This window comes from Megalopta genalis, chromosome 1 (assembly GCF_051020955.1).
Source record: "Megalopta genalis isolate 19385.01 chromosome 1, iyMegGena1_principal, whole genome shotgun sequence".
Taxonomy (NCBI): Eukaryota; Metazoa; Arthropoda; class Insecta; order Hymenoptera; family Halictidae; genus Megalopta; species Megalopta genalis.
Genome location: NC_135013.1, coordinates 1,406,157 through 1,431,851, shown reverse-complemented (window position 1 = coordinate 1,431,851; position 25,695 = coordinate 1,406,157). Strand labels below are relative to the sequence as shown.

Genomic DNA, 25,695 nt, shown 5'->3' with positions numbered 1-25,695 from the left:
CCAGCGCGCGAAGCCCAGTTCCGCTCATTGGCTCGGCCGCCTCGCGCCAGCCGAGCTCGCCTCTCATTGGTCACTGTTTTTCGTTAATAACTCGTTAACGGTGCCTCGGAGAAAATTTTTGTAAAGGAAAAAGTTGCTTCGAATGATCCGAAGAACCCGCCACTTTCGGATTGCGAGACATTTTTGGGACGTTTGCAGAGTCAAGCGAAGTGTAACAGCGAAATTGTTGAGAAGAAGTTGATTATCGATTCCCATAAACGAAAGAGTGCGCCGAGTGATCGAAAATGGACGAAAATAGTTTTTATTAAATTAATTCTGAATCGACCGGTTCCTCAGATTATCGTGCAAGATATTTCGACGGAAACAGTACTTTTTCTTAAAACTTTGCAGACACGGCGCCTTTTGTTCGCGCAGCTCTATTATCGCTCTATCGCAACAATGAAGAAGAAAGTTCTATTAAATATTAGTGCCCCATATTTTTATTACATAAAAGCACAAAAATGTAATTAATTTAAAAGAACTTTGTCTTTCGAAAGATCGTGTAACGCGATACAAAATTCTCACTATTAAATAGCAGCAAATGACTTGCAACCGTTTTGCAAAATTTGCCAAATGCGGACATTAATAATTAATTACCGTTTCGCTTCTTATAAATAAATTACCGTTCAACTTGCCGAGCGTGTCAATGAGAAGAAGAGCATTTAGAATTGAAGCATTATAATTCGATATCTAAGAAAGTATATTTCAATTTCAGAGGTCCAATGAATTCGACTAATTAATAAATAATAATATCTCTTTCGAATCACACGGTTCCTAGATCTTACCGGTTATCTATTGTTTTTTTTTCTTTTTTACCGACTATTTCATAAATTGTCGCGGCACAGTGATTACGATCTAATTTATTGAGATTCGTAAATACCTGGACCAGCGAGACTAGGTTTCACGGGTCTGAAAGACTGATCGTCGCTTTCGTAGCCTCTCGGCTTCCACAGGGTCGGTATTCTGCCGTCGTAGTCGCTCTCGTAGTCGCTCTCACGATATTCACTCTTCACGAATTTCGAAGGACTCGGGGACGGCGGCAGAATCTTCTTCGACGTCTCCAACTTCTTCTGCGACTGATCCGCGGAGTAGACGGTTTCCTGGAAAACGGTAACACGGAACGTTGTTCAAACAATTTCACCGTTTCGTGCGGCACAAAAATTTCTTTGATACAGGCGACGCAAAAATTTTCGTTCGTGCGCAAGCAACGAATGCTATCACACGCGACTATCGTTAATAAACAATGCCTTCTCAAAATGTTATAATTCGTTTATTTCGACGAACTGTAAACTCGATTTAACCCTTTCCCAGGCACTGGAAATTAGGCTTCCCGTCCACTTTTAGCGCGACCACATATGGACGCCAGGCTCAAATATTTCCACCGTTGAAACTTGCTGCCATTTGTATAGGATATCCCAAAAATGTCTCGAAATCTGCAAGTGGGAGGTTCCTCGGGTCATTCGAAGCAACTTTTCCCTTAGCGAAAATGTTCTACGACGCTTTGTTTACGAGTTATTAACGAAAAACAGTGACCAATCGGAGAGCGAGTGCGGCCGGTGCTCCGCCCTCGCGGCCAATGCCGCGTCGCGCCGGCCGTCTGGCGCGGCGGCAGTGACCACTAGGACGGGGCGTCAGCCGTGCGCGATCTCTAATTGGTCAACGTTTTTCGCTAATAACTCGTAAACGAAGCCTCGTAGAACATTTTCGCAAAGGAAAAAGTTGCTTCAAATGACCCGAGGTATCTCCCGCTTCCAGTTGCGAGACATTTATGGAATACCCTGTATATTGGGGGGAAAAATTAGAAATAACAGCTGTATTACTATATGATAAAATTCCAATTTCTGAAAATTCATATCGGGTCCATGAAAGGGTTAATAATACGACACATGTGTTAGAGACAATATTCGCCACTGATTCCTGCGAAAATCAGACGGCTGAGCTATCATCATTCCTAGCAGTCCTGGGTTAGAAACAAACCAAACAATTCACGCGAAAACGCAAACGTTGTCCGGATTAATCCTGAAAGATTCCGCAGAAAGGCAAGCGCTAATTCGCAGCAACCATGCTCGAGGACCTGCTCGACGCAGAGGAGCCGGGATGGTTAGTTCCGCGGACAATGGAAGCGACGGACACACACGACACGCTGTCGAACCTTCGTGGACGCGTATCTCGACGGCGAGCTGCTCGAGGAGCCGTAGCTTTTCTCCAGGAAGCAGCTGTGCTGCTGATAGCCGGCGGCCGATGACGGAGCAGGCTTTGAAGCCGGGGCGACTGGCGCCGGAGGAGCAAACGAGTCGGTCCTCTGCTGTTGCTGGCGGCTCTCGTAGCTCTTGCTCTGGAAGAACTCCGACCGGCTCTCCGAGTAAGAGGACCGGGACTCCATGTGGGAGCTGCTGGAGGAGGACTCGTGCTTGCCGAAGCTCTTCTGTATGGACGCGACGGAGCTCTTCTGATGGAAAGGCTCGTCGGTGTCGGCCATGTAACCGCTCTCCTGCTGGAAGGTCTTGACCTTGAACTTTGGAGACTCGGGCTTCTTCACCGTGGGACTCTTGGCCGCCGGCTGCACGTAGATGGGAGGGGAGCCTGGCTTCAGCTCGATAGGAGCCGGCTGGACCACCTGGTACTTCTGTTGCTGTTGTTGCTGTTTGATCTCCTTCTCCTGCCTCTTGATGGTGGTTTGTCTCTTGCAGGTCTCCAGGTGTTCCTTGCTGATCGTCGACGTGGACAAGCCTGTCGGCGGAACCTCGAACTTCGAGGGAGGCAGAGGCTCCGGCTCGGTGGATCTCGGCCTGGCCGGCTGCGCGGCGACCGGAGCCTGCACTCGACGATATCGCGGCTCCTCGCTGTCGCTCTCGTAGGGCCGCCACTTGGCCTTCAAGTGGCCGTCCATGTCCGACTCGTAGTCGCTCTCCTGGCCGAACGAGCCCTTCACGAACTTGCTGGGAGTCGCCGGGGGAGCTATCTTCGCCGCCTTGGCCTGCTGCGGCGCAGGGACAGGCTTGAACGGGAACGGCTCCAGAGGCTCCGCAGGAGGCGGCTGCTTCGCAGGAAGCGGCGGCGGAGTCATTCGAACGTCCTTGGGTGGCAAGGCCGGCGGCTGTTCCTCTCTTCTAGGCGCCGGGGAGACGGTCCGGATCGCCGCTGGAGCCGCCTTCGCCGGCTGGTACTCGCGAGACGCCTCGAAAGTCTTCTCGAACTTCTCCGTCCTCTTCTCCATCGTGACCGGCCCCGGCATGTATCCGATTTCCGGCGGCGGGCCAGGCTCCAGCACGATCTGATCCAGAACGGCGGTCGGAATCGGCTCCGGCGGATGGTAGACCGGCGCCGCGGGCCTCTTCGGCGGCTCCACGCTCCTGACCAGCCCCGGAGCCTTCAGCTCGTCCCCGGCCGACCACTTCTTCGAGCTGAACTGCTCGATCTTCTCAGACATCTCCGACTTCTTCACGTCGCACTCGCTCGAGTACTTCTCGAACAGCGACTTCTCTTCCATCTTGTTCACCGTGTGGTCGACCTTGATCGTCTCCGCGTTGTAAATGATCGGTTGGACCCTAGGCGGCGACGGCGCCCGCTTTGTCATCTTCTCCAGTTTCTCCGTGGCCTCCTGCTTCGTGCTCCAGGACCGTCTCTCCGTGCTGCTCGTCGACTCCGTGCTGATCCTCTTGATCCCGCCGTCCGGCGTCTCCTCCACCTCCCGCCTGGACTCTTTAGTTGAGGTCTTGTAGTCCTCCGCCGGTACCTGCCACTCCTGCTTGAACTTGGCGTCCTCCTGCGGCGGCCAGGACTTCCTCGACGAGTCAGCGCACTTCTTCGCCCATGACTTCTCCATGGCGAGCGCGTCCGCCGATGGTCGAGGCGAGGACGACCTCAGGATTTCCTGGTGACTGGAGGCGGCCGAGTGACACCTGTACTCGGACAGGTCGGTGGACACGTGCGACCTCGTCTCCACGTCCGAGGACGAGGACCACGGCCTGCCGGGCGACGCGGGCCTCAAGCTCGGCGCGAAGTCCTTCTTCTCGTGCGCGTCCCTCTTCACGCAGACCTCCTCCACCACCTCCTTCTTGTCGAGCTCGAACGGAGGCGGCGGCACCGAGAACGTCGTCGCGGGCTTCACCGGTTCCGGGAGCCGCGGCGACGCGGTCGGGAAGATCTTGACGCCGCCGATCGGCGCGTCTACCGGGGACAAGGTCTTCTCGAACGACTCCTGCAGCTGCTTCGCCTTCACCGACACGTCCGGCCGCTTCTTCTTCGCCATCTCTTCCGGCTTCGGCATGTAGCCAATCTCCGGCGGCGGCTCCGGCTTCAGCTCGAACCCTGTCATCAGCAGCTCCGACTTGCTCTCCGTCTTCGATGTCATCAACGAGCCTTGGAAGGACGACGACCCGGAGCTGATCGTCTCCTGTATCGTCGTCTTCTTCGTCTCCACCGGCGCCGGCTTGTAGCTCTCGTACGGGAAGTCGAACAGCTTGTTGTCCACGCCTCGAGGAGGGCCGCCCGCCTGCTCCAGCTTCGTGAAGATCTCGTGCACCGCCTTCTTCGTCGCTTGCAGCTCCGGCGGACGCGGCTCCGGCTTCTTCACCTCCTGGTAGCTCGTCTTCTCGTAGCTCTTCGTCAGCCGGCCGACCTTCGCCTCCCGGCCGTCCGTCTCGTCCACCAGCTTGATCATCTCCTTCGGCGGCCCCTTCGACGCCGGCTCCGTCGTTGACTCCTTCGTCATCGACTCGAAGAAACTCAGCGCGTCCTTCTTCGCTATCGTCGACGTCTCTATGTTCTCGTTCTCCGTCGTCGTCTTCGACTCGAACAGACCGGTCGGCTCCCCGATCTTCGTCTCGGCCAGCTTCTTCTCCTCGCGGATGAACTGTTTAGATATTGTTTCCGGTTCTTTTTTAGCGTCGATGATCGGCGGCGTCTTGTGTTCGAGTTTCATGTGGTACTTCTGCTCCGACTTGGTCTCCGTCTGGTGCGACTCCAACGTCGACGAGATCGTCTCCGACCGCGACATCTCCGGCTTCTCGAGCTTCTCCACCGTCCGCGTGGTCTGCGACATCGACGACGACGAGACCAACGGCGGCGGTTTTATTGTCGGGATCGGCTGCGTCGACGCGATCGCCGGCTGTGAGATTGTCTGTTTCGTGGAAAATGACGCTTCGCTCTTCTTCGAGTCGGACTACGTAAATTATAGAAGAGAGTTTAACACGGGGCTGTGTTTTTTGGGAGGATGGTGTGACCGTTTCCGTTTTGTAGGAGTTCTGTCGTTTGTTCCGATTTGAACGAGGACTTTTTGTTACTGTTTTGTGAATTACAGTACCGAGAATACTGTAACTGTTTTAGTTATTTTGCAAGGATATTTTGATGAAATGTTGTAAATTATATTATATATTTGATATATTATATATATTATTATATATCATATATATTATTTTATAATATCATATATATTATTATATATTATATACATATATTATTATGCATTATATATTATAATATAATTAAACTATCGCAATCAATTTTATAGCTTGCTATATACTTGTAAATTGCGATACCATCAAGAATACTATAATTATTTTACTAATTGCTAGGACATTTTGATAATGTTGTAAATTATTATATATTACATATATTATTTTATATATTATATACATTACTATATATTATATATACTTTTATATATAATATATATTATTATACATTATTATATATTATATTATAATTGGACTATCGCAACCAATTTTATAGCTTGTCATATACTTGTAAATATGTATTTTTCTAAATACAAAATGTTGTTTAAAACCTGCTATAGTTTTCTGGAAATCACCGAGCATGTTTTACAATGGAAACATCGTTTCACTCGTAAGCTAACAAATTCTGGAAATATTTCTGTTCTAAATTCAACAACCGATGCATAATTAGCACTTTCCTGGTTCAGTGCAAAATTCGTAAATAGGTACACAATTTTTTTAAAATGATTGCGAATTTTATGCATTTATAGGAGAATTAAAAGAATAAGAATATTATTATATTGTTTTTCAACGTACTGAAATTATTAATAGATGAATTAATCTTGCACGAAGATCAGCAGAGTCTGGCAATAAAGTATCCTAGTATGGTATCGTTAAATTTACAGAAAAGCACCGAGATTACCTGAAGTTGTTTCTTGTCGTGGATGTTCTCATAGACGAGGGTTTTGTGGACCTCGACCATCGTGTCAGGCGTTGGTTCGAAAACAGCAAAATCGGCTATGCTCTGAGCTTCCCCGCCGGCGTTCGTCGCCCGAACCATATACTTGCCGCAATGATGCATCTCGGCTGATTAAACGATACGAATTAGAATTGCATCGTATCGGTAGAATCTCAATTTTAAAGTTCAAACGAAAACGAAGCTTTCAATAAACTTCGAATTTTGTTGCTTTATTATTAATACCGCAGATATTTCCTTCTTTTTGTAAATATTAAGAACTGTTTTCCTTAAACTTGTAAATATTAAAAACTATTTTACTTGAACTTATAAATATTAAAAACAATTTTCCTTGAACTTGTAAATCTTAAAAACTATTTTCCCTGGACTTGCAAATATCAAAAACTATTTTCCTTGGACTTGTAAATATTAGAAACTATTTTCCTTGGACTTGTAAATATTAAAACCTATTTTCCTTGGACATGTAAATATTAAAAACTATTTCTCTGAACTTGTAAATATTAAAACCTATTTTCCTTAACGATGTGTCGGTGTTAAATAATTAAGAACAAGAAAAATGTGCGTAAATATTTTCTGACCTAGTTAGCGTAATTTATATGGCCACACAATTATCGTGAAATGGCCCACCTTTGTCAATAATCAACATGTAACAATTTCCCTGCTGCTTCATTCTCAATTCGGGCGGGCGTTCCTTGATCGGTATGTCGTCCTTGAACCAGGAAACCGTTGGTTCCGGGGTTCCGGTAATCTCCACCTCCATGTTGACACGATCGCCACGTTTCACCACCTGGGCCTGAAGCCTTCTGCCAAATACGGGTGGGAATATCGTTTCTGAAATCATTTTCGAATATTTATGTATCGCTATTTCAGCTTGCCAGAAGATCAAGCTATTCTCGAAACAGTAAAATTAAAATTAAAATTTTTAAAGTATTGTCCGTGTGAAAATAACGAGAAGAAGAAGTTCCATTTTCTTGCAGAAGTGAATTTCGTCGCACGTTAATCAATTCAAATGTACTTGTATAAAATGTACTATAGTTAATTTTAAAGTACATACATTAATTGAAATATGCTATAATTAATTGCGGCGCATTAAAATTAATTGAAATGCACTATAATTAATTTTAAAGTACTATAATTGATTTGAATGTACTGTAAATAATTTAAATGTATTATAATTAATTTGAATGCACTATAATTAATTTAAATGTACTATAATTAATTGAAACGCTCTATAATTAATTTAAAAGTACTATAATTAATTGAAATGCACTATAATTAATTTAAATGTACTGTAACTAATTTAATAGTACCAGCAAAGAGTGAGGTTTTTTTTGGAAACAATTTGATACTTTTCTCGTACTTTTGACAACTAGATCGGCTGTGCTGCTGGCCGATCCAACATCGTTGTTCGCGGAACAGGTGTATCGGCCTGCGTCCTTAACGTTCACGTTTTTCAGTTCCAGTCGGATGTGATTGTGCGCATAACTAATCGCCAGGCCATCCTTCGACTTCAGCTCCTGACCATTCTTCGACCATGTGATTGAAGGCGGAGGATATCCTGCGGAAAATATACAGAAACGGTCACTCAAATATTACACGGTTTCGTTCAAGAATTAAACTACGATAAATAACGGAAATATTTCAATTCGCGCGATTACTTTTCATCAGAATATTATATTTCTTAATCCTCCAACCGCAGTCAACGTGGCATTTGTGTTCTAATTATTTTGTAAAATTAGAGTCGTGGAGTCGAATCGCTTGAATAATGGATTAACGAGTCGTTAAACTGTGCGGGAAAATATTGCAACAAGAATTTAGTGGGTGGTAAATCTTTCAGAGAGAAAGATAAACCAGAGAGAAAGAGGGCGCTTGCCAAAAGTGGAAGTCAAACACCTTTCAGAATGAAACATTGACGTTACTATTACATAAAATAGAATTTCTATGATAAATATTCATTATAATTTTCTGTTATGAATCTACTATAATTAAATTTCTAGTATAAAACCATTATAATTTTTCTATGATGAATCTATTATAATTAAATTTCTAGTACAAATCCACTACAATTAAATTTCTATTATAAATCTCTTACAATTGAATTTCTATTAAAATTTGTATCAACATCCACTACAATTCAAATATCAATAAAAATCTACTAGAATTTAAATTCTTATAAAAGTCTGTTAGAATTCAAATTTCTCTATTAAACATCTATCACAATTTAAAGTTTTCTATTTAAATGTATAATAAAAAATCCTTTATAATTCAATTCTATGTTAAAAAATAACAATTAATTTTACTTCTATTTAAAATTAACTACAATTTAACTAAAATTTAACTACAATTTAAATTCTATAATATGAAATAGTTGGCCATTAAAATCTCAGTGTATTATTCTATAACAAATTCTTGTACAAATACCGTCGATCCAATCGAACTTTACCGATGCTATTGTTATTTATCGGCAAAGCAGATTTCGAAGTAGAACATCGCGAAACATTCATTTATTTAGTACATAATTATTATTTATATTTTTTGCATAAAACTCCCGTTTGTTTTCTTAATAATTCTACGCGCGCTATTCGAAGAACAATCTTCCCAAATTCTTTTGCAACTTATTTGAACTTTTGATGGCAAAGGATGCATAGATAGCACAACACGATAAATATTAACCTTCGAGGTACGAATAGTGGGTCGACAACGATTGGCTAACCCTACAGCAATAATTCACGTGGCGTCAGAATTGTTTCTCTTTTTAAATAGTCCGTCACTCGCTGTCAGTGGCCGACAGTTTTGGCAATCGCGCAGACAAGTCGGCGAAACAAATTACAAAGCCCTGCATATCTTCATGGAATAATTCTCTGAATTTTAATTTTAACAACTCTAATTTCTCAAAATCAATTTAGGAAACTATGCTTGAAATATTAATCGGAACAGATCGATGCATCGCGATTAGCATTAAATTGATCGCTCCTAAATATATATATATATAATAATAATATATATAATAATAATAGTAATAATAATAATAATAATAATAACAGAATATAACATAAATATAACATAAAATAACACAAATATAACATAATAAAACACAAATATGACATAATATAACACAAATATAACATAAAAATAACAAAATAAAATAATAAATTACCCACGAGATAGACAACGATCGCAGAAGCTCGAGACAATATAAATTGATGATTGAAAATCACAGCCGGCCACAATTACGTTATCAAATCGAATTAATTTTAGAACGAAAGTAACCGGAAAACTCGAATGTGGTCCAACTATTAATATCACGTGACACAAAGTAGCATTCGCATGATCTCACCATCGATTATTCCTTCGAGAACGACGTCGGTCCCCTGATCGACGATCATTCCTGTGATCGGCGACACGAATCTCGGCGCTGTCGATTTTCTGGTCGATTTCGGCACCTGCGAGGCCGCTTTCATGTCGCGTTTGATCCCTTCCTCGTCCTGAGACACCACCACCGTCTTCTCCTGTCGGATCTCACCCGGCTGATCCTGTACGATCTTTTCGTGTTCCTCGACTTTGTACGACTGCGCAAGAAAAACGAGAAATTAAAGCTAAATGCAACACTTTATAAGAATGCAATTTATGGTAGATTTTCGTACTTAATTGCAGTTAATTTTAAGTAGAAGTAACATTAATTGTTAGTTTTTAATATAGAATTGAATTATAAGGGATTCTTTATTATTATTATTATAGATTTGAATAGAAAATTCAGTTATAATAGATTCATGGTAGAAATTTTAAATTGTGATAGATTTTTGATAGAAATTTGAATTGTAACAGATTTGTATAGGAATTTATATTGTCGTAGATTTCTATTGGAATTTGAATTGTAGTGGATGTTGATATAAATTTTAATAGAAATTCAATTATAATAGATTTGTAACAGAGATTTAATTATAGTGCATTTGTACTAGAAATTTTATTGTCATAGATTCATAATAGAAAAATTTTAACAGATTTAGAATAGACATTTAATTATATAATAGATTTATAATAGAAATTTAATGGTGACAGATTTATACTAGAAATTTAATTATAACAGATTTATACGAGAAATGTAATTACAACAGATTCATACTAGGAATTAAAATACAACGAATTTATAATAGAAAAATTCTAAAAAAAATGTATAATAAAAATTAGTTGATTTTAACAAAGGAGTAAAATCGGTTACAGTAATAATTTTCCTTTAAAATTAAATAATAACGAATATTTGGTAAAAAGTGAAATATCTTTTTAATCAAAATTTAAATTGCAATATATATCTGACACAATCGTATCCGAGAAAATCGTACCTGCATAACAGGAGGTGCACCATTCTCCGACGACGACTGGGCAGTGCTGTGAATGGTGGTTTTGAGGCAGACGCTGGTCGGCTCCTGTCCGGCCTTCGCCAATGTCGAGGACATCGTCGACGAGATAAACTCTTTTTTCGTGGTCGTATGGGTAGTCGATGACTCGGTGATCGTCTGCGACATCTTGGTAAGCACCGATTGATTCTCGCCACCCGCCTCGGACATCTTCTCCGAGGAGAAGTGTTTGTCGCTGGTGCTCGCCGCGTGCATGTCTTCCTCGGCGGGCAGAGTTTCGACTAGTTCAAGCACCCTCTCGGCCTCTTCGGCTACCTCGAACTCCTTTTTCGCCTCCTCCCTCGGCCAGCCACCTAATAACGATGATTAATCGAGTTATCAATAGATCGATGACTATTTTCCTGGCTTGCACCCGGTGAAATTCCTTTTTACATCGCTCTTGTGCAACCTATATTGTTATTATTAATCAACTGTATGGGACGAATTCATCGAATTCGCTGAATTCTGATGAACCGATGAGCGAGAATGAGTCGAAGTCGCGGATACGATTGTTTAAAGAGTGATCTCTGTGTTCGTTGAAAACGAAAGTAAATGTTATTGCGCGTTATGTTTCACAGTATGATGTATATTAATAGTATATATAATATGTAATAATAACAATATAATAATAATAATATTCAATAATAATATGTAATAATATGATATATACTATTATATGTATAATATTATATAATTATTTATTCATATTTGTTCAATAATATATAATGGATTAATATATACTAATAATATTATCTATATTACTATAGATAATAATAATATTATTTCTATAATATCTATAGTAATAATAATATTATAATATTATATAATATACAGAATATAGGTAATATAATAGTGTATTAAATTATCGTTAAACAAATACGAATAAATATGAAAACAAATATGAAGAATTGTTTATTAAACGGACGTGACAGAAGAGTATAGAATATTTTAAAAAGATATTAATAAAATGATAAATGTTCTCTTATACTTTTGCAGAATACATTGAATTACGTTCACGTTTCGTAGTTTCCCAAAATATAACAATTACTGCATTACTATATGAATCTATATGATCTAATTATGAATCATATTATGATCATATCTATATGATCTGTTATGAATAATAAATCTATATGAATTAATATAATAATTTAGCAACGTTCGCGCAGAACACTGTGAACTTTTCTATATTTTATGCAAACATAAATACGAATAGGAAAGAACGAGAAAATTGGATGACTCTCTTTTCGTTCACCTATTTCACCTTTCCCTGTGTTCACTCGTGTGTTCTCTTGATTATGTAATTATCGTTTTAAAGAATCCAGTTATCCACGGGTTGCTGCAGCAAGCGAGACGGTAGGAAAATGTGATGTGCATCGAACGACCGTATTTGTTTTCCTTCGAAACGCAAGTAGGTGTATTTGAGTACGAATTCCGCGCGTATCTGGTTTATTGACCGAAGCTCCGAATAAGACGGGGACGGTGAATAATGATGGAGGGACCTTGACGATTCGAATAGGGTTACGTTTAATATGTATTAATAACTACGATAACACGAGCGTAATCATTGCCATCGGTTCCTTTACGCTTCGGGATTGCTCCGAATTCGAAACTGACGACTCCAAAATTTTGTCGTTTAATGTTTCACGGAGAAATCCGTTGAATCGTCGAGTATATGAAATATATTTCAACGGAATCAATTAATGAATAATATCGCCGTTAAATATATTTTATTATAATAAACTAATCGGTAATACTATTATTCAATATAGTTTTAGAATAATGAATTAATCAATAATATTATTATTAAATATATCTTATTATACTAAACTGTAATAATAATGCTATTATAATTGTTAATAATTATTATTAATGCTAATAATGCTATTATTGAATATATTTTAATATATTGAATTAATTGATAACACCATTATTAAATATATTTCAATGTAATGAATTAATTAATAATACTATCGGTAAATATATCTTAATATAATAAATCAATCAACAATGCTATTATTAAATATATTTTAGTATGATAAACTAATAAAATAAATAAATCGATAATGCTATTATATAAATATAACCTTAATATAATAAATTAATCGATAATATCATTATTAAATACGTTTCAATACATTAATATTAAGCATCCTTTCACATTTCACCGACTCAGATATGTCTTGCGAACACGCGAGTACCTTCTGTCCATTTATTACACAAATATGAAATCGATATCGTGAAAGTTGCAGCGCCGATTAAACAGCTTATCAATTACAATAAATCCGATACGAGTCGAATCACGAGTTAGATATTCCAGATCGTATTAATTACAGGCGGAGGCTCGCCGGTAATCGTTCGTTCGGTCGTCCGGATCGTGAAAGTTCGTCGGCGGTGATCACCGGATCGATTTGCTCCCTCGAAATCGCGGTTTTAATTAATAGGCGGCCGGTTTAATCGATGTCACGACACGCTAGCAATAGAATCGTTGAATCCGGAATTAGAATCCGTGCGCGGATGGTGTAATCGTGGCTGCAAGAATTCCGCGGCTCTTCGGCTCCGAATCACAGGTAGACCGATGCTAGATTCGTTATTAAATTCTTAAATAATGTTCTAATACTGTTTCGTCCATTTCCCTCGGTTATTATCGCTACCCTAATTTTTCCCTCTCCGATATAATATCGGAGGCTGCAATTAGCGTGCAAGTTACAGAAATGTCTCTTTAATTGACGCCCAGATTGTGCACAAAAATGGACAATTTGGGAAGAGGAGACACGATTATTCGAGCCTTGCGGTTTATTTTTATAGTTATAAATTGTCCACAATTATAAAAACGAGCCGCAAGGCTCGAATAATCGTATCTCCTCTTCCCAAATTATCCATTTTAGTGGACAATCTGAGCGTCAGTAAGGGAGACATTACTGTACGCGGAACAACGTATAGTCCTCGCGCGACAAGAAGGCGCCTTTGCGCTTATACTCCCCCCACCCCCACACTTATTTAGCTGCCCCACTGCCGCGGCACTCGATCGCTATTGGCCGAGAACGGCGGCGAAGATCGTCGTCAGTCAATTCATATTATTCAGGAAGCGTGAATAGATTCGATTATTTCATAATTTTTACAGTAATGTCTCTCTAATTGACGCACAGATTGCGCACAAAAATGGACAATTTGGGAAGAGAAGATACGATTATAATAATAATGTTGCATAATAATTTAATGGTTTCTCGCAACCATTGTAATTGAATCGGAAATAATTAAAAATAATCTAACTTCGTGAGAAATCGTATACCAAATTGTTTAAAAATTCGACGCTGTCCGTTTGTTCATGTACATAAATCACTGTGAAATTACACAGTATTCTGTGTGAGGAACACGAGATCGCAACGCGAATATTCGCTTTCGATCGCGATGAAGTTTCTCTCGATTATGCGTGTCGAACACTTCGACTAATCATGTCGCGCCTCGAAACTTCGAACGGAAGTATACGTTTCGCAATCGTCAGCCGAAGAGAGAGAGAGAGAGAGAGAGAGAGAGAGAGAGAGAGAGAGAGAGAGAGAGGGGCGGGAGACAGGGAGAGTGAGAGATGGTATTGCAAACTTTCCTAAAAATACCCGGTAATAGATCTTTACGGAGCGTCCGTTCAAATCCCGTACTTCATAATAATCGAAAGAAGTCGCATTCCCTGGCCGGCTTTCAAAAAGCTCGCCCCGTCGCTTTCGGGACGGGGATTATTCGTCTCAGCATATCTGGACCACGGAATCCGTGCGGCAACCTGTCCCGAATTCGCGGGCAGCTCGCGAAATATCAGCCCGAGAATCCGGGGACGTTTCTCGTTCCAGCGCGACTGCTTGCGACTGCTAGCGACTGCTAGCGACTACTCACGACGGCTCGCGACGGCTCGCGAATACTCGTTCCAGCGCGACTGCTCGCGAATACTAGCGACTGCTCGCGACTGCTCGCGACTGCTAGTGACTGCTCGTGATTGCTCACGACTGCTCGCGTCTACTAGCGATTGCTCACGACTGCTAGCGACTGCTCGCGACTACTCACGACTGCTAGTGACTGCTAGCGACTACTCGTGACTACTCGTTCCAGTGCGACTGCTCGCGACTACTAGCGATTGCTCACGACTGCTAGCGACTGCTCGCGACTGCTAGCGACTACTGACGACAGCTCGTGACTGCTAGCGAGTACTCGCGACTGCTCGCGACTGCTAGCGAGTACTCGCGACTGCTAGCGACTTCGTAATCTTTCATTTTATTTATTTTTTAAGAAAACAATTTAATACATCCTATATTCATCGAATACGACACGTTAAGTGTTCTCTTTTCTATACAAAAACAAACAAGACAGAAGAATAGAAAGAATAAAAGAATAAATAATAATAAATAATAAAAAAATAAAGAATAAAAGAACGCAAATTTGAAGGAAATTAAATAGACGAATGAAAAGAATTCTTTCGTTCCGTTTATATTTGAGCGGACGGATTATTATTGTCTTATTCAACGAATGTAAAACGAATTATGTTCGAAAAGAAACAGGAAAGGCACGGGAATCGGCGAGCCCATGGTAACCGGCATGGCACCACGCTAGCCTGATCGACGACAGAAATAGTGTCTGTCGTTCGTCTACAGTCTACCGCGACGGAAATCGAGCACTGGGCCGCAATTTATAAGTCGAACAAGATCTAACCGAAATTGCGGTCGCCGAGCGCGAAATTTAGTGGTCGATCCGAACGCGGCGAATCCGAAGAATAACAAACGTTAGGGAGACCTATTCGCGGTCCTTTTAATGGAACCTCGATAATAGAGCGAATCTAATTGCGAGCTATTAAATGGACCATGCGATATTTCGCTGAACTTTTCGACGAATTTTCTCCGTGCATTTTTACTATTTGTTCTAGACGATATTTTAACACGTTTAGAATCTAGATTCAGGACTTAAATTTTCTATGCTAATAACGTGTTGCGTTAATAATGTCGCAATATAATTTTCCATAATGTTCTAATAATACCATAATTCAATGTACCATACGATATTGTACAATTGTCAAATATGTAAAGCTTGTACCGCTATATAAATTGTGAAAATTATTAGATCTGACGTTTTTGAAATTAAATATGATTTAATATAATTTATATAAAAAAAAAATGAAAATATATAAAATAAAAAATTTAATATAATTAAAAGTGCACCCCAGGAACCATGCAACGCTGTTCATATTAATTGTACTGCTGATTATTACATTTTCAATTGATAATAAAATCTTGAAGCATATTAGTTCATAGAACAAATGATAATTGAAATAAGTAATGAGTTAAAATAAATAAAAAATTGAAATAAATATCAAATTAAAATAAGTAATAAATTGAAATAAAGAATAAATTGAAATAAGTAATAAATGAAATTAAGTAATAAATCAGAAATAAATGATAACTTAAAATAAGTAATAAATTAAAATAGATAATAAATATTAAAATGCACAATAAATTCAGATAATTGATAAATTAAATTAAAACCCTGAGATTATTTGAACTACGAATTTTATACACTTACAACACAAAACTAAATTGAAACATTGAGAAGCTTCGAAGAACCCAAGAATATTAACGCACGAATTTCGTCGGATCGAAACGATTCGAAAAAGGAGGAAAATTCGCACCCGGCTCTTGCGTCTTGCATAAGACGGGGACAATGTTCGAATCGCGCAAAGACCCGCGATCCGCTAATTACGAAAGCGAACGGAGTCGCGAAGAAATATGAACAAACCACCTGCATCTTTTCGTCGCATTACCGTTACCAATCTCGCAAGCTATTTTCACACCTGACAGCTCCACCTCTCTCTCTCTCTCTCTCTCTCTCTCTCTCTCTCTCTCTCACTCTCTCTCTCTCTCTCTCTCTCTCTCTCTCTCTCTCTCTCAGTCTCTACCAACAACGAACAAACGCACCCCCGAACACCAACAAAGCCCGGACAAAAGGAAAAACATTTCTCCGCGAGAAAAAAGAATATATAATAAAATATACAATAAAATATAAATATAATAAATATAATATAAAAATATGAATATACAGTTCTATGCTCGAGCTACAATTTCGAAAAACATTTGTCACATTCCGCACACGCGAAACGCGTGGCCGCCTCCGGCCGCATCGAGGACATAAACAAATTCCAAAAACCGATGCGACGACGATTCCTCGGTTCCGCCAGAAGAGAGAGAGAGAGAGAGCAAGAGAGAGAGCGAGTAAATGAGAGAGAGAGAGAGGGAGAGAGCAAGAGAGAGCGAGAGCGAGCAAGGGAGAAAGAGAGAGCAAGAGAGAGAGTAAGAGAGAGAGCAAGAGAGAGAGAGCGAGCAAGAGAGAGAGAGAGCAAGCAAGAGAGAGAGAGTGAGCAAGAGAGAGAGAGAGAGAGAGCAAGGGAGAGAGAGAGTAAGAGAGAGAGAGCAAGAGAGAGAAAGAGAGATTCCGATCGATTTCGTACCTTGAACGCAGGAGGATCGACGCGCCGATCTCGATCAATCAAAGATGGAGGACGATAAACGACTGCGACGGTGAAGACTCGAGCTTTCGGGGATGATCGAACGATGACAGGACGGAAGAAGAACGATGCGCGAGGGTCGGCACTCGAGGACGGTTCGTGTCGGTGCGGCTCGACTCGGTGCGACGACTCCCCGAAGAAGACGCGGTTAAATTCCCTGGGTTAGCGACTCTGGACTAGGCTACGTGCCGGGTATTCGTGCCGACAAAAATAACGTGGTTTCCGAGTGTGTGCGCCGGCCGAAAGAGAGAAAGAGCCAAGCGCGGGCCGCGGCGGGCCGGGGTTCTGCTCCCGACACCGCGCGATACACGGAACAGTCGGACAAGCTTGCGAGAACACGGGAAACGCGGAACTGACCTATCAACGGGGATGAGACACGGGACATGGGACCAACTGGACCGGCATCGAAAGCTTCGACACCGGGCTCTCTCTCTCTCATCTTCTATTCGGATGAACGGCGACCTCCGTGTCGGTCAAAGGTTAGCCCGAATAATGAACGCGTTTCGGTCGTACGTTCGTTGTTCTTAGTTGACGATTATCGTTCGGACGTTATTTATATTCGTCTGGACTTGAATTTGTTATACGTAAATAATGGAATTTTGTTAGAAATTTATATAGAGATTGAAGTTTTATTATTTTTTCTTGTGTCTGGACATGAATTTCTTATATGTAAATACTGGAATTTTGTTAGAAATTTATATAGAGATTGAAGTTTTATTATTTTTTCTTGTGTGTCTGGACATGAATTTGTTATATATAAATATTGGAATTTTGTTAGAAATTTATACAGAGATTGAAGTTTTATTATTTTGTATATGAATTTATGTTTTATTGTGAAGTATATGAATTAATGTTTTATTGTAATGTATGTGAACTTAAGTTTTATTAGAAAGTATATGAATTTAAGTTTTACTAGAAAATATGAGAATTTAAGTTTTATTGTAAAGTGTATGACTTTAATTTTTATTATAAAGTATATGAGGTTAAGGTTATATTAGAAAGTATATGGGTTTAGGTTTTATTAGAAAGTATATGAATTTAAGTTTCAGTAGAAAATACATGAATTTAAGTTTGACTAGAAAATATATGAATTTAAGTTTTACTAGAAAATGTATGAATTTAAGTATTATTATAAAGCATACGAATTTAAGTTTTATTACAAAGTATATGAATTTAAGTTATATAATAAAGTTTTATTTTTCTTTTCACTACAGAATTTGTATTCAAGAGCTCAAGTTTTATTACAAATGTACATTATAAATATTATACACCGTAATCACACATTTTTCATCTGTATACAAAATATATTGTTCATTTCCATCGATTACGACGAACATTACCTAAATAAATTCATTCAATTCAATAAGTTCATTCAATTTTCATGTTGAATTAAATTCCACCAAGCCATTTTCATTGTAAATATATAAAATCAATAAAATGCAAATGAATGCATAAAATCCATAAAATGCAAATAAATATATAAAATGCATAAAAAGTCTGTAAAATCCAAATAAATACATAAAAAATACATTAAAAATGCATAGAATTTTGCATTTGAAAATGCGAAACCACCAGCTCTCATCTTCGTCGTGAATCCATAAAATTCAATAACGCGTGGTTCTAATAACGTGGCGGCGCGGGTCCCGCTAGACCCAGTCATCGCCGAATTGAAGATCAGAGAGAACTGCTTGCCGCTAATGCACGCGGCGCTACTGCCGGCTAAATGTTTTCGCACGGTTACGCCTGCACTTCGATGCGCGCGTACATACAAACACACACACACACACACACACACACACACACACACACACACACACACACACACACACACACACACACACACACACACATACATACATAGGCGCGTACAGGTGGGCGTACGAAACGTCAGATTTAATTGCCGCGGCATGCGCGCCGACCTAATATTAGTCGTGACTCAAAAGTGACTTTTTGCCGGTGAAAGAAGAGAAAAGAAGTTTGTTTAGTCGGCCCGGTTAAAAATAAGACCCTCCCGTCCATATAACACCGGGTTCGCGGTAATGGATCGGAGGAATATCATTTGACCGCGGCGAAACTAAATCCGTATCAAAAGGGACCGACAGCTACATACATACATACATACATTCGAAACGCTGATATTCAATTAACCGAGACGTGTCGAAATTTTTGCACTCCGACGCGCGATCTGGAATATTAATGTTCGATTTGTTCGATGAAAAGATGAAACGAGAGCGGCGATGGGAAAAATAATAAGGACGTTTCGATTCGCTGTTGACACTAGCTTCACGGAGCACGAAAAAACAGCTGTTTTATATTACTTTATATATACATATATACTACATATATATAGCTTTTATAATATAGTTTAGCTATATATAAAATTACTATACACTAAAAAAGCTAAACTAAACTAACTAAATATATATATAAAATATATAATATAATATAATATATATAAAATAGTATAAAAGTATACTTATATTAATACTTTTATACTATTTATATATATATATATATATATATATATATATATATATATATATATATATATATTTATATATATCATTTATATTATACATACTTTTATATATTATTTTATATATATATATATATATATATATATATATATATATATATATTTAGTTAGTTTAGTTTAACTTTTTTAGTTTATAGTAATTTTTGAAGAATCGAGCTACAAGTCCTACTTTATTCGCACACGCCATATATGTAGAGGGATTCCCGGTCTATTTGCGACATTTCCTCGAGCTTAGCGTCTCTCCGAAATATTCAGCTACTATTTCCAACCTGTACCTTGGCAGAAAGTTTGTTATTCATCGACTGCGGACTCGCGTAATTTCGGGGATAAATTAATCCATGACACTCTGCCCCTCGCGAAGTATTCAATTGTTCGCGGCAGTCGCAGTTTTAACGAATTTCAAGTATTCCAAATTGTTTGCAAATAAGGAAATAAGGAAATAGAAAAACAGAACAAGAAATAGCATAAATAGAATATGAAATAGCAAAAATAAAATAAGAAATAGCATAAATAGATCAATAAATTGTATAAATAAAATAAGAAATAGCATAAATGAAATAAGAAATTACAAGAATAGAATAAGGAATCACAAAAACAGAACAAGATGTAGAATAAATAGAATAATAAATTGTATAAATAGAATGTTTATAGAATAAATAAAATAAGAAATAGCATAAATAGACTAACAAATAGCACAAATAGCCTAACAAATAGCACAAATAGACCAACAAGCAGCATAAATAAACTAACAAATAACAAGAACAAGAAATTACGAAAACAAAATGAGAAATTGCATAAATAAACTACGAAATGACAAAAATAAACTGAGAACAATTCTTTATCACGTGAACCAACAATCAATTAGTACGATCCAATTTACCCTAACGAACGGGAACACCGGCACATCGGTTTTCCCAGGTAAAAAACGTTTGGCTCGCGAATGCATAGTTTGCGTCCGCAAACGATCTCGCGGCGGCCGGCAAATCGAACGTCGCGATTTCGGTGAGGTCGGTGTTGGAGAACGGTGTCGAATTTCACGGCTTAGCCGTGCGCGTTGTGTCGCAACGTCGTCCTCTCGGCGCTCGCGCGTACACGAGCTGCGCGGGTATCGAAATATCGTGTCTCATCTTTCTCGTCGCTCAACGAGAACGAAATGACAGTGGTCCGCGACGCGACGCGACGCGATGCGATGCGACGCGATACGGCGGGACGCGGCAGGACGCGAGGGGCCGCGACGAGAGGGTACGCGATGCGATGCGACGGGACGCGAGGGTACGCGACGCGAGGGATGCGACGCGATGCGACGGGACGCGAGGGGACGCGATGGGACGCTACGGGACGCGACGGGACAGGACGGGACAGGACGGAACGCAACGAGACGCGGTGGGACGCGGGGGGACGCGAGGGGTTGCGACGGGACGCGACGGGACGCGTCGGGACGCGTCGGGACGGGCATGCGTCGGCCACGTCGTGAATGAAGTCGCCGCCGCCATGCGACTCGGCCGTACGTTTATTAATAACCCGTGGCACCGTTGCGGCCGATACGACGATATTCTGGCAACGCGCGTAAACGGATTTCAACGCAACACCGCGGCGGCAATAAAAATCGTTGCCGAACCGAAAGATCGACGCGACGGAACGAAAAAGATAACCGGCAGCCTCGAAATATGATTCTCTACGATCGGCGACGGCACACCACCTGGAATTTTAACGACCGCAACGCGAATAGACGCGCAACCGAGGCATCTCGGACCACCGACGCCACCGTTTATAGTCTATGGAAAATTCGAACGACGTGTCCAATCGAATAAGAAAGCCGAATATTCGGTAATACTACCCCCCCGCCCCCTGCGACGAGGGGGTTGCTTTCGGATTAAAATCGACGATGCGAACGTTTTGGATTTAAATTGGTAAAAATCGCGATGTGCGAATGAATGTTCAAAATTGAAATCGATATCTCGAGAGGCGAGCTTTAAATATTTTTGCGAGTGTTACGTATTTTTAATAGAATAAAATTTTAATGCTAATATTAAATATTTTTAAGATACTAAAATATTAATGCTAATATTATATATTTTTAAGAAAGTAAAATATTAATGCTTATACAAATATTTTTAAGAAAGTAAAATATTAATGATTATACAAATATTTTTAAGGAACTAAAATATTAATGCTTATACAAATATTTTTAAGAAAGTAAAATATTAATGATTATACAAATATATTTTTAAGGAACTAAAATATTAATGCTAATATTAAATATTTTTAAGAAACTAATATTTTAATGCGAATATTAAACATTTTTTAAATAATAAAATTGTATGGCGAGTATTAAATATTTTTAAGAGTAAAATTTTAATGCGAATATCAAACATTTTGAATACAATAACATGTTAATGCGAATATTAAACATTTTTTAAAAGAATACAATTTAAGTGCGAATATTATACATTTTTAAAAGAATAGAATTCTCTTAATATTTGAATGCGAATATTAAACATTTTTAGAACAATAAAATTCTCTTAATATTTGAATGCGAATATTAAACATTTTTAACAGAATAAAATTCCCTTAACACCTGAATGCGAATATTAAACGTTTCTAACAGAATAAAATTCGAATCGTGTCTTTGACGTATAATTATTATATTATTTTTTTCGATTGCAACAAAAATCGATCATTATTCCACGTAAATGTCCGTCAGAAACAGCGAGCATTAAAAAGTTCCGAATTAAAAGCATTCGCTAATGGACTTCTTTCCGCGAACGTTTCCGAGTTATTTCATAGATTTGCGAGAAACTTACCAATATCTAGACGAGCGCTGCAAATCGCTTTGCCAGCAGCGTTCTCCGCCACGCAGGAAATAGTGCCGGCATGCGTGCTTCCGGTCTCCGGAATGGTCAGCACCTGACGATCCCCGCTGACCGACACCAAGAAATCCTTGCCATGGACGGGTCGATCGTTAAACAGCCATTGGATCTGAAAAGTAGACGCTCGATTCAGCCGATCGAATTTCCCCGAACGCAATTTATTCTATTTTTTAACGCCGTTAGTACCGTTGGACCGCTAATAACATTTAATAACGTTTTTTTTAGACAGTGGCCTCTACGAACGATCCAATCGAATTATATTATTTTCTAGCAGCTAGTTCGATTTTATTAGTTGACCTCGATCGGATGCAACGTTGAACTCGAATAATGGAACAAATGGAAAAATACGCAGGAAAAAAATTTACGCGCTTGGATTCGAGTGGACGCAGCTATGGCTGCCGTGAAATTAACGAACGGTTGTATATTCTTTTTCTAGCGTTTGTTAGTTATCTAATTATCTCGTTTGTTAATTATTTAGTTAATTATTTAGTATTTCGTTTATTAATTATTCGCTTTCTGGCGAGAGCCAACGGCGTTTACTATTAATAGAGCAGAATAATCGAAAGTTTCAATTTTAGGATCAACCCTTTAGGCGCGAGGATCTTTTTAAAACGCTAATTGTTAGTGCATTTTAGTTATTTTAATTACAAATGAAATATAAAAATGAAAATAATTATAATTATAATTATAAATGAAATATAAATTGAATTAATTATATATAATGATAAATTAATTACAATTATAATTTAATTAATTATGGATTAAAATAAAGTAAAAAATATTATTTATTAATTTGCAATTTTTCAAACAGTATGCGCAGTCCTGACACCGTCACTATTATTAATATTCGCGTCGAATTGTTTCACAGAAGGGTTGTACGTTGAGAACATGAACTAATCGAAAACATTCACATGAATATTCCACTCTGGAGTACACATTTAGCGGTAAAAATAACGAAAAGCGCTTTGAAATCGCTTTGAAAAAGTATCGAGCTTGGACTTTGAACTTTCGAAAATTCCTGACATCCGAAACATACGTTTCTAAGAATTCTCGCGAAATATAAATATATTTGTAAATATCATAAATATTTATATTTATAAATATAAATATTACTATTTATATCCATATATTTTTACATATAAATATTATTATTCATATCTATATATTTTTACATATAAACATTATTATTCATATTTATATTTATAAATATAAATATTATTATTTATATCTATATTTTTACATATAAATATTATTATTCATATTTATATTTATCTTTATATATATATATATATATATATATATATATATATATATATACAAATATTTTATATTTATCTCTATATTTATAAATATAAATATTTTATATTTATCTTCATATTTATAAATACAAATATTTTATATTTATCTTCATATCTATAAATACAAATATTTTATATTTATCTTCATATTTATGAATATAAATATTTTATCTTTATCTTTATATTTACAAATATAAATATTACAACTATTGTTAAAAATTCCAGCTAAATCTAAACATCGAAATAAATATCAGAAGTTTCCTCGAAGCCGAAAATCCAGCTCCGAATCACTAAAAATTCCTGCGTTATCACTGAACTGAGTCGATCGTTCGCCGATCGATCCTCCACAAAATGATTGATCTAACGTTCGCTCCGGCTCCGAAATTTACAGCGATCACAATATCTCGGGATCGCGAGAAATATTCGCCGGTGGTCGATCTCGATCAGATATCCGCGAAATCCGAGTTCTCGCCGAGTCGAACGCTGCGCGCAGTGTCGTCGCACAATCTTTTCGTTGGAATTACGCGGCAGTCGAATTACGCACAGCCGCGGAAAATGTGGATACCTGGTCCCGTATTCTCTGTGAAAATGCGCGGCGGCGTTGCTCGCGGCGCGGCTGCAACCGCGAATTTCCAGATCAGGTGCATTGTTCCCGTTTAAATATAACCCGGAGCCACGAAATTACTCTCAGTCGGCCACCTCCTGAGACACAGGCTGGCCAACTTCCCTCGCGCCCCTATATCTCGCGCGCGGGCGCCCGTGCCGCGCGACGCGTTCGAAAAACGACTCTTGATGCGGCGCCATGATTCGAGAGCGACTGGCCGCCAAACGCCGATCGCGTTTGTCCACGGACGCGGCCGCCGATTTACGATTGACCGATTTGCTTTGCCGGCGTAACGAGCTGCGAACGCGATCGATGGACACGCTGGATCCTCTGTGATAGGATTTATGTAATATTCGAAATAGAATGGAACCTTGATTTGCGCAAACTTTATGCGCAAATTTTATAAATAAATCGATCGAATGCGAGACGGTTAAATCGTTCGAAGAATTTAAAAGCGCTATTTCATTATTTTCAGCTGACTATAATTGTAATATATTAAAATATCACATAGTTATATCAAATATAACATAGTATGATAGAATGTGGTTATTATTATGCACAATTATTATTATTATTACGCGCCGTTATTATATTATTATTATTATTATTATTATGCATAGTTATTATTTATGGTTATTATATTATTATTATTATATTATTATTATGCATAGTTATTATTTATGTTTATTATATTATTATTACTGTACCATTATTATTACTGCAGACAATTTACGACAATTATCATCGTAAAAAAAAATCGTATGATATCAGAACAAAATTAGAACGCATCATTCTGATTTATTCTCTATGATTTAATTGCAAAATATAATTGTTCTTAAAATTGTTTTTGTTTTCCAAATATCCACTTAATCCTTTTCTTTTGTTCTAGATACAATACTTTCAGTAATTAGTAAATAGTTTTTTGTCGATTATTCCTTTCATAATAGTCCTATGAAGTGTTATTATTTATAATATATCTTTATATATATTATATCTAGAACAAGAAAAGAATTAAGTAGATATTTGGAAAACAAGAACAATTTTAAGAACAATTATATATTATGTTTATATAATTATATATATATATATATATATATATATATATATATATATATATATATATATATATGTTTATAATATATGTAATATTCCCTTCATTTATTAGCCAGAATGTATCCACATTGTTTAGGCAAGCGTGTTTGTGAACAGTTTTCGAATTAGCAC

General features: G+C 38.6%; 1 protein-coding gene across 9 annotated transcripts in view; it reads right to left on the bottom strand.

Annotated features, from left to right (window-relative positions):
• Positions 1 to 25,695, bottom strand: part of LOC117223969 (uncharacterized) — a 117,559-nt gene that overhangs the window by 11,263 nt on the left and 80,601 nt on the right. For 8 of the 9 annotated variants that reach the window (XR_013037245.1, XR_013037246.1, XM_076528834.1 and 5 more), the window contains 8 exons: positions 22,504 to 22,678; positions 10,572 to 10,939; positions 9,569 to 9,800; positions 7,592 to 7,789; positions 6,859 to 7,062; positions 6,178 to 6,341; positions 2,192 to 5,203; positions 920 to 1,139 (listed from right to left, as the gene is read on the bottom strand). Coding sequence is in view for 7 of the 9 variants with exons in the window: in XM_076528834.1 (XP_076384949.1) it covers positions 920 to 1,139; positions 2,192 to 5,203; positions 6,178 to 6,341; positions 6,859 to 7,062; positions 7,592 to 7,789; positions 9,569 to 9,800; positions 10,572 to 10,939; positions 22,504 to 22,678 (4,573 nt within the window). In the remaining 2 variants the exon portion in view is untranslated. The remainder of the gene's footprint in view (positions 1 to 919; positions 1,140 to 2,191; positions 5,204 to 6,177; positions 6,342 to 6,858; positions 7,063 to 7,591; positions 7,790 to 9,568; positions 9,801 to 10,571; positions 10,940 to 22,503; positions 22,679 to 25,695) is intronic. The other variant, XM_076518213.1, reaches the window with a different exon arrangement.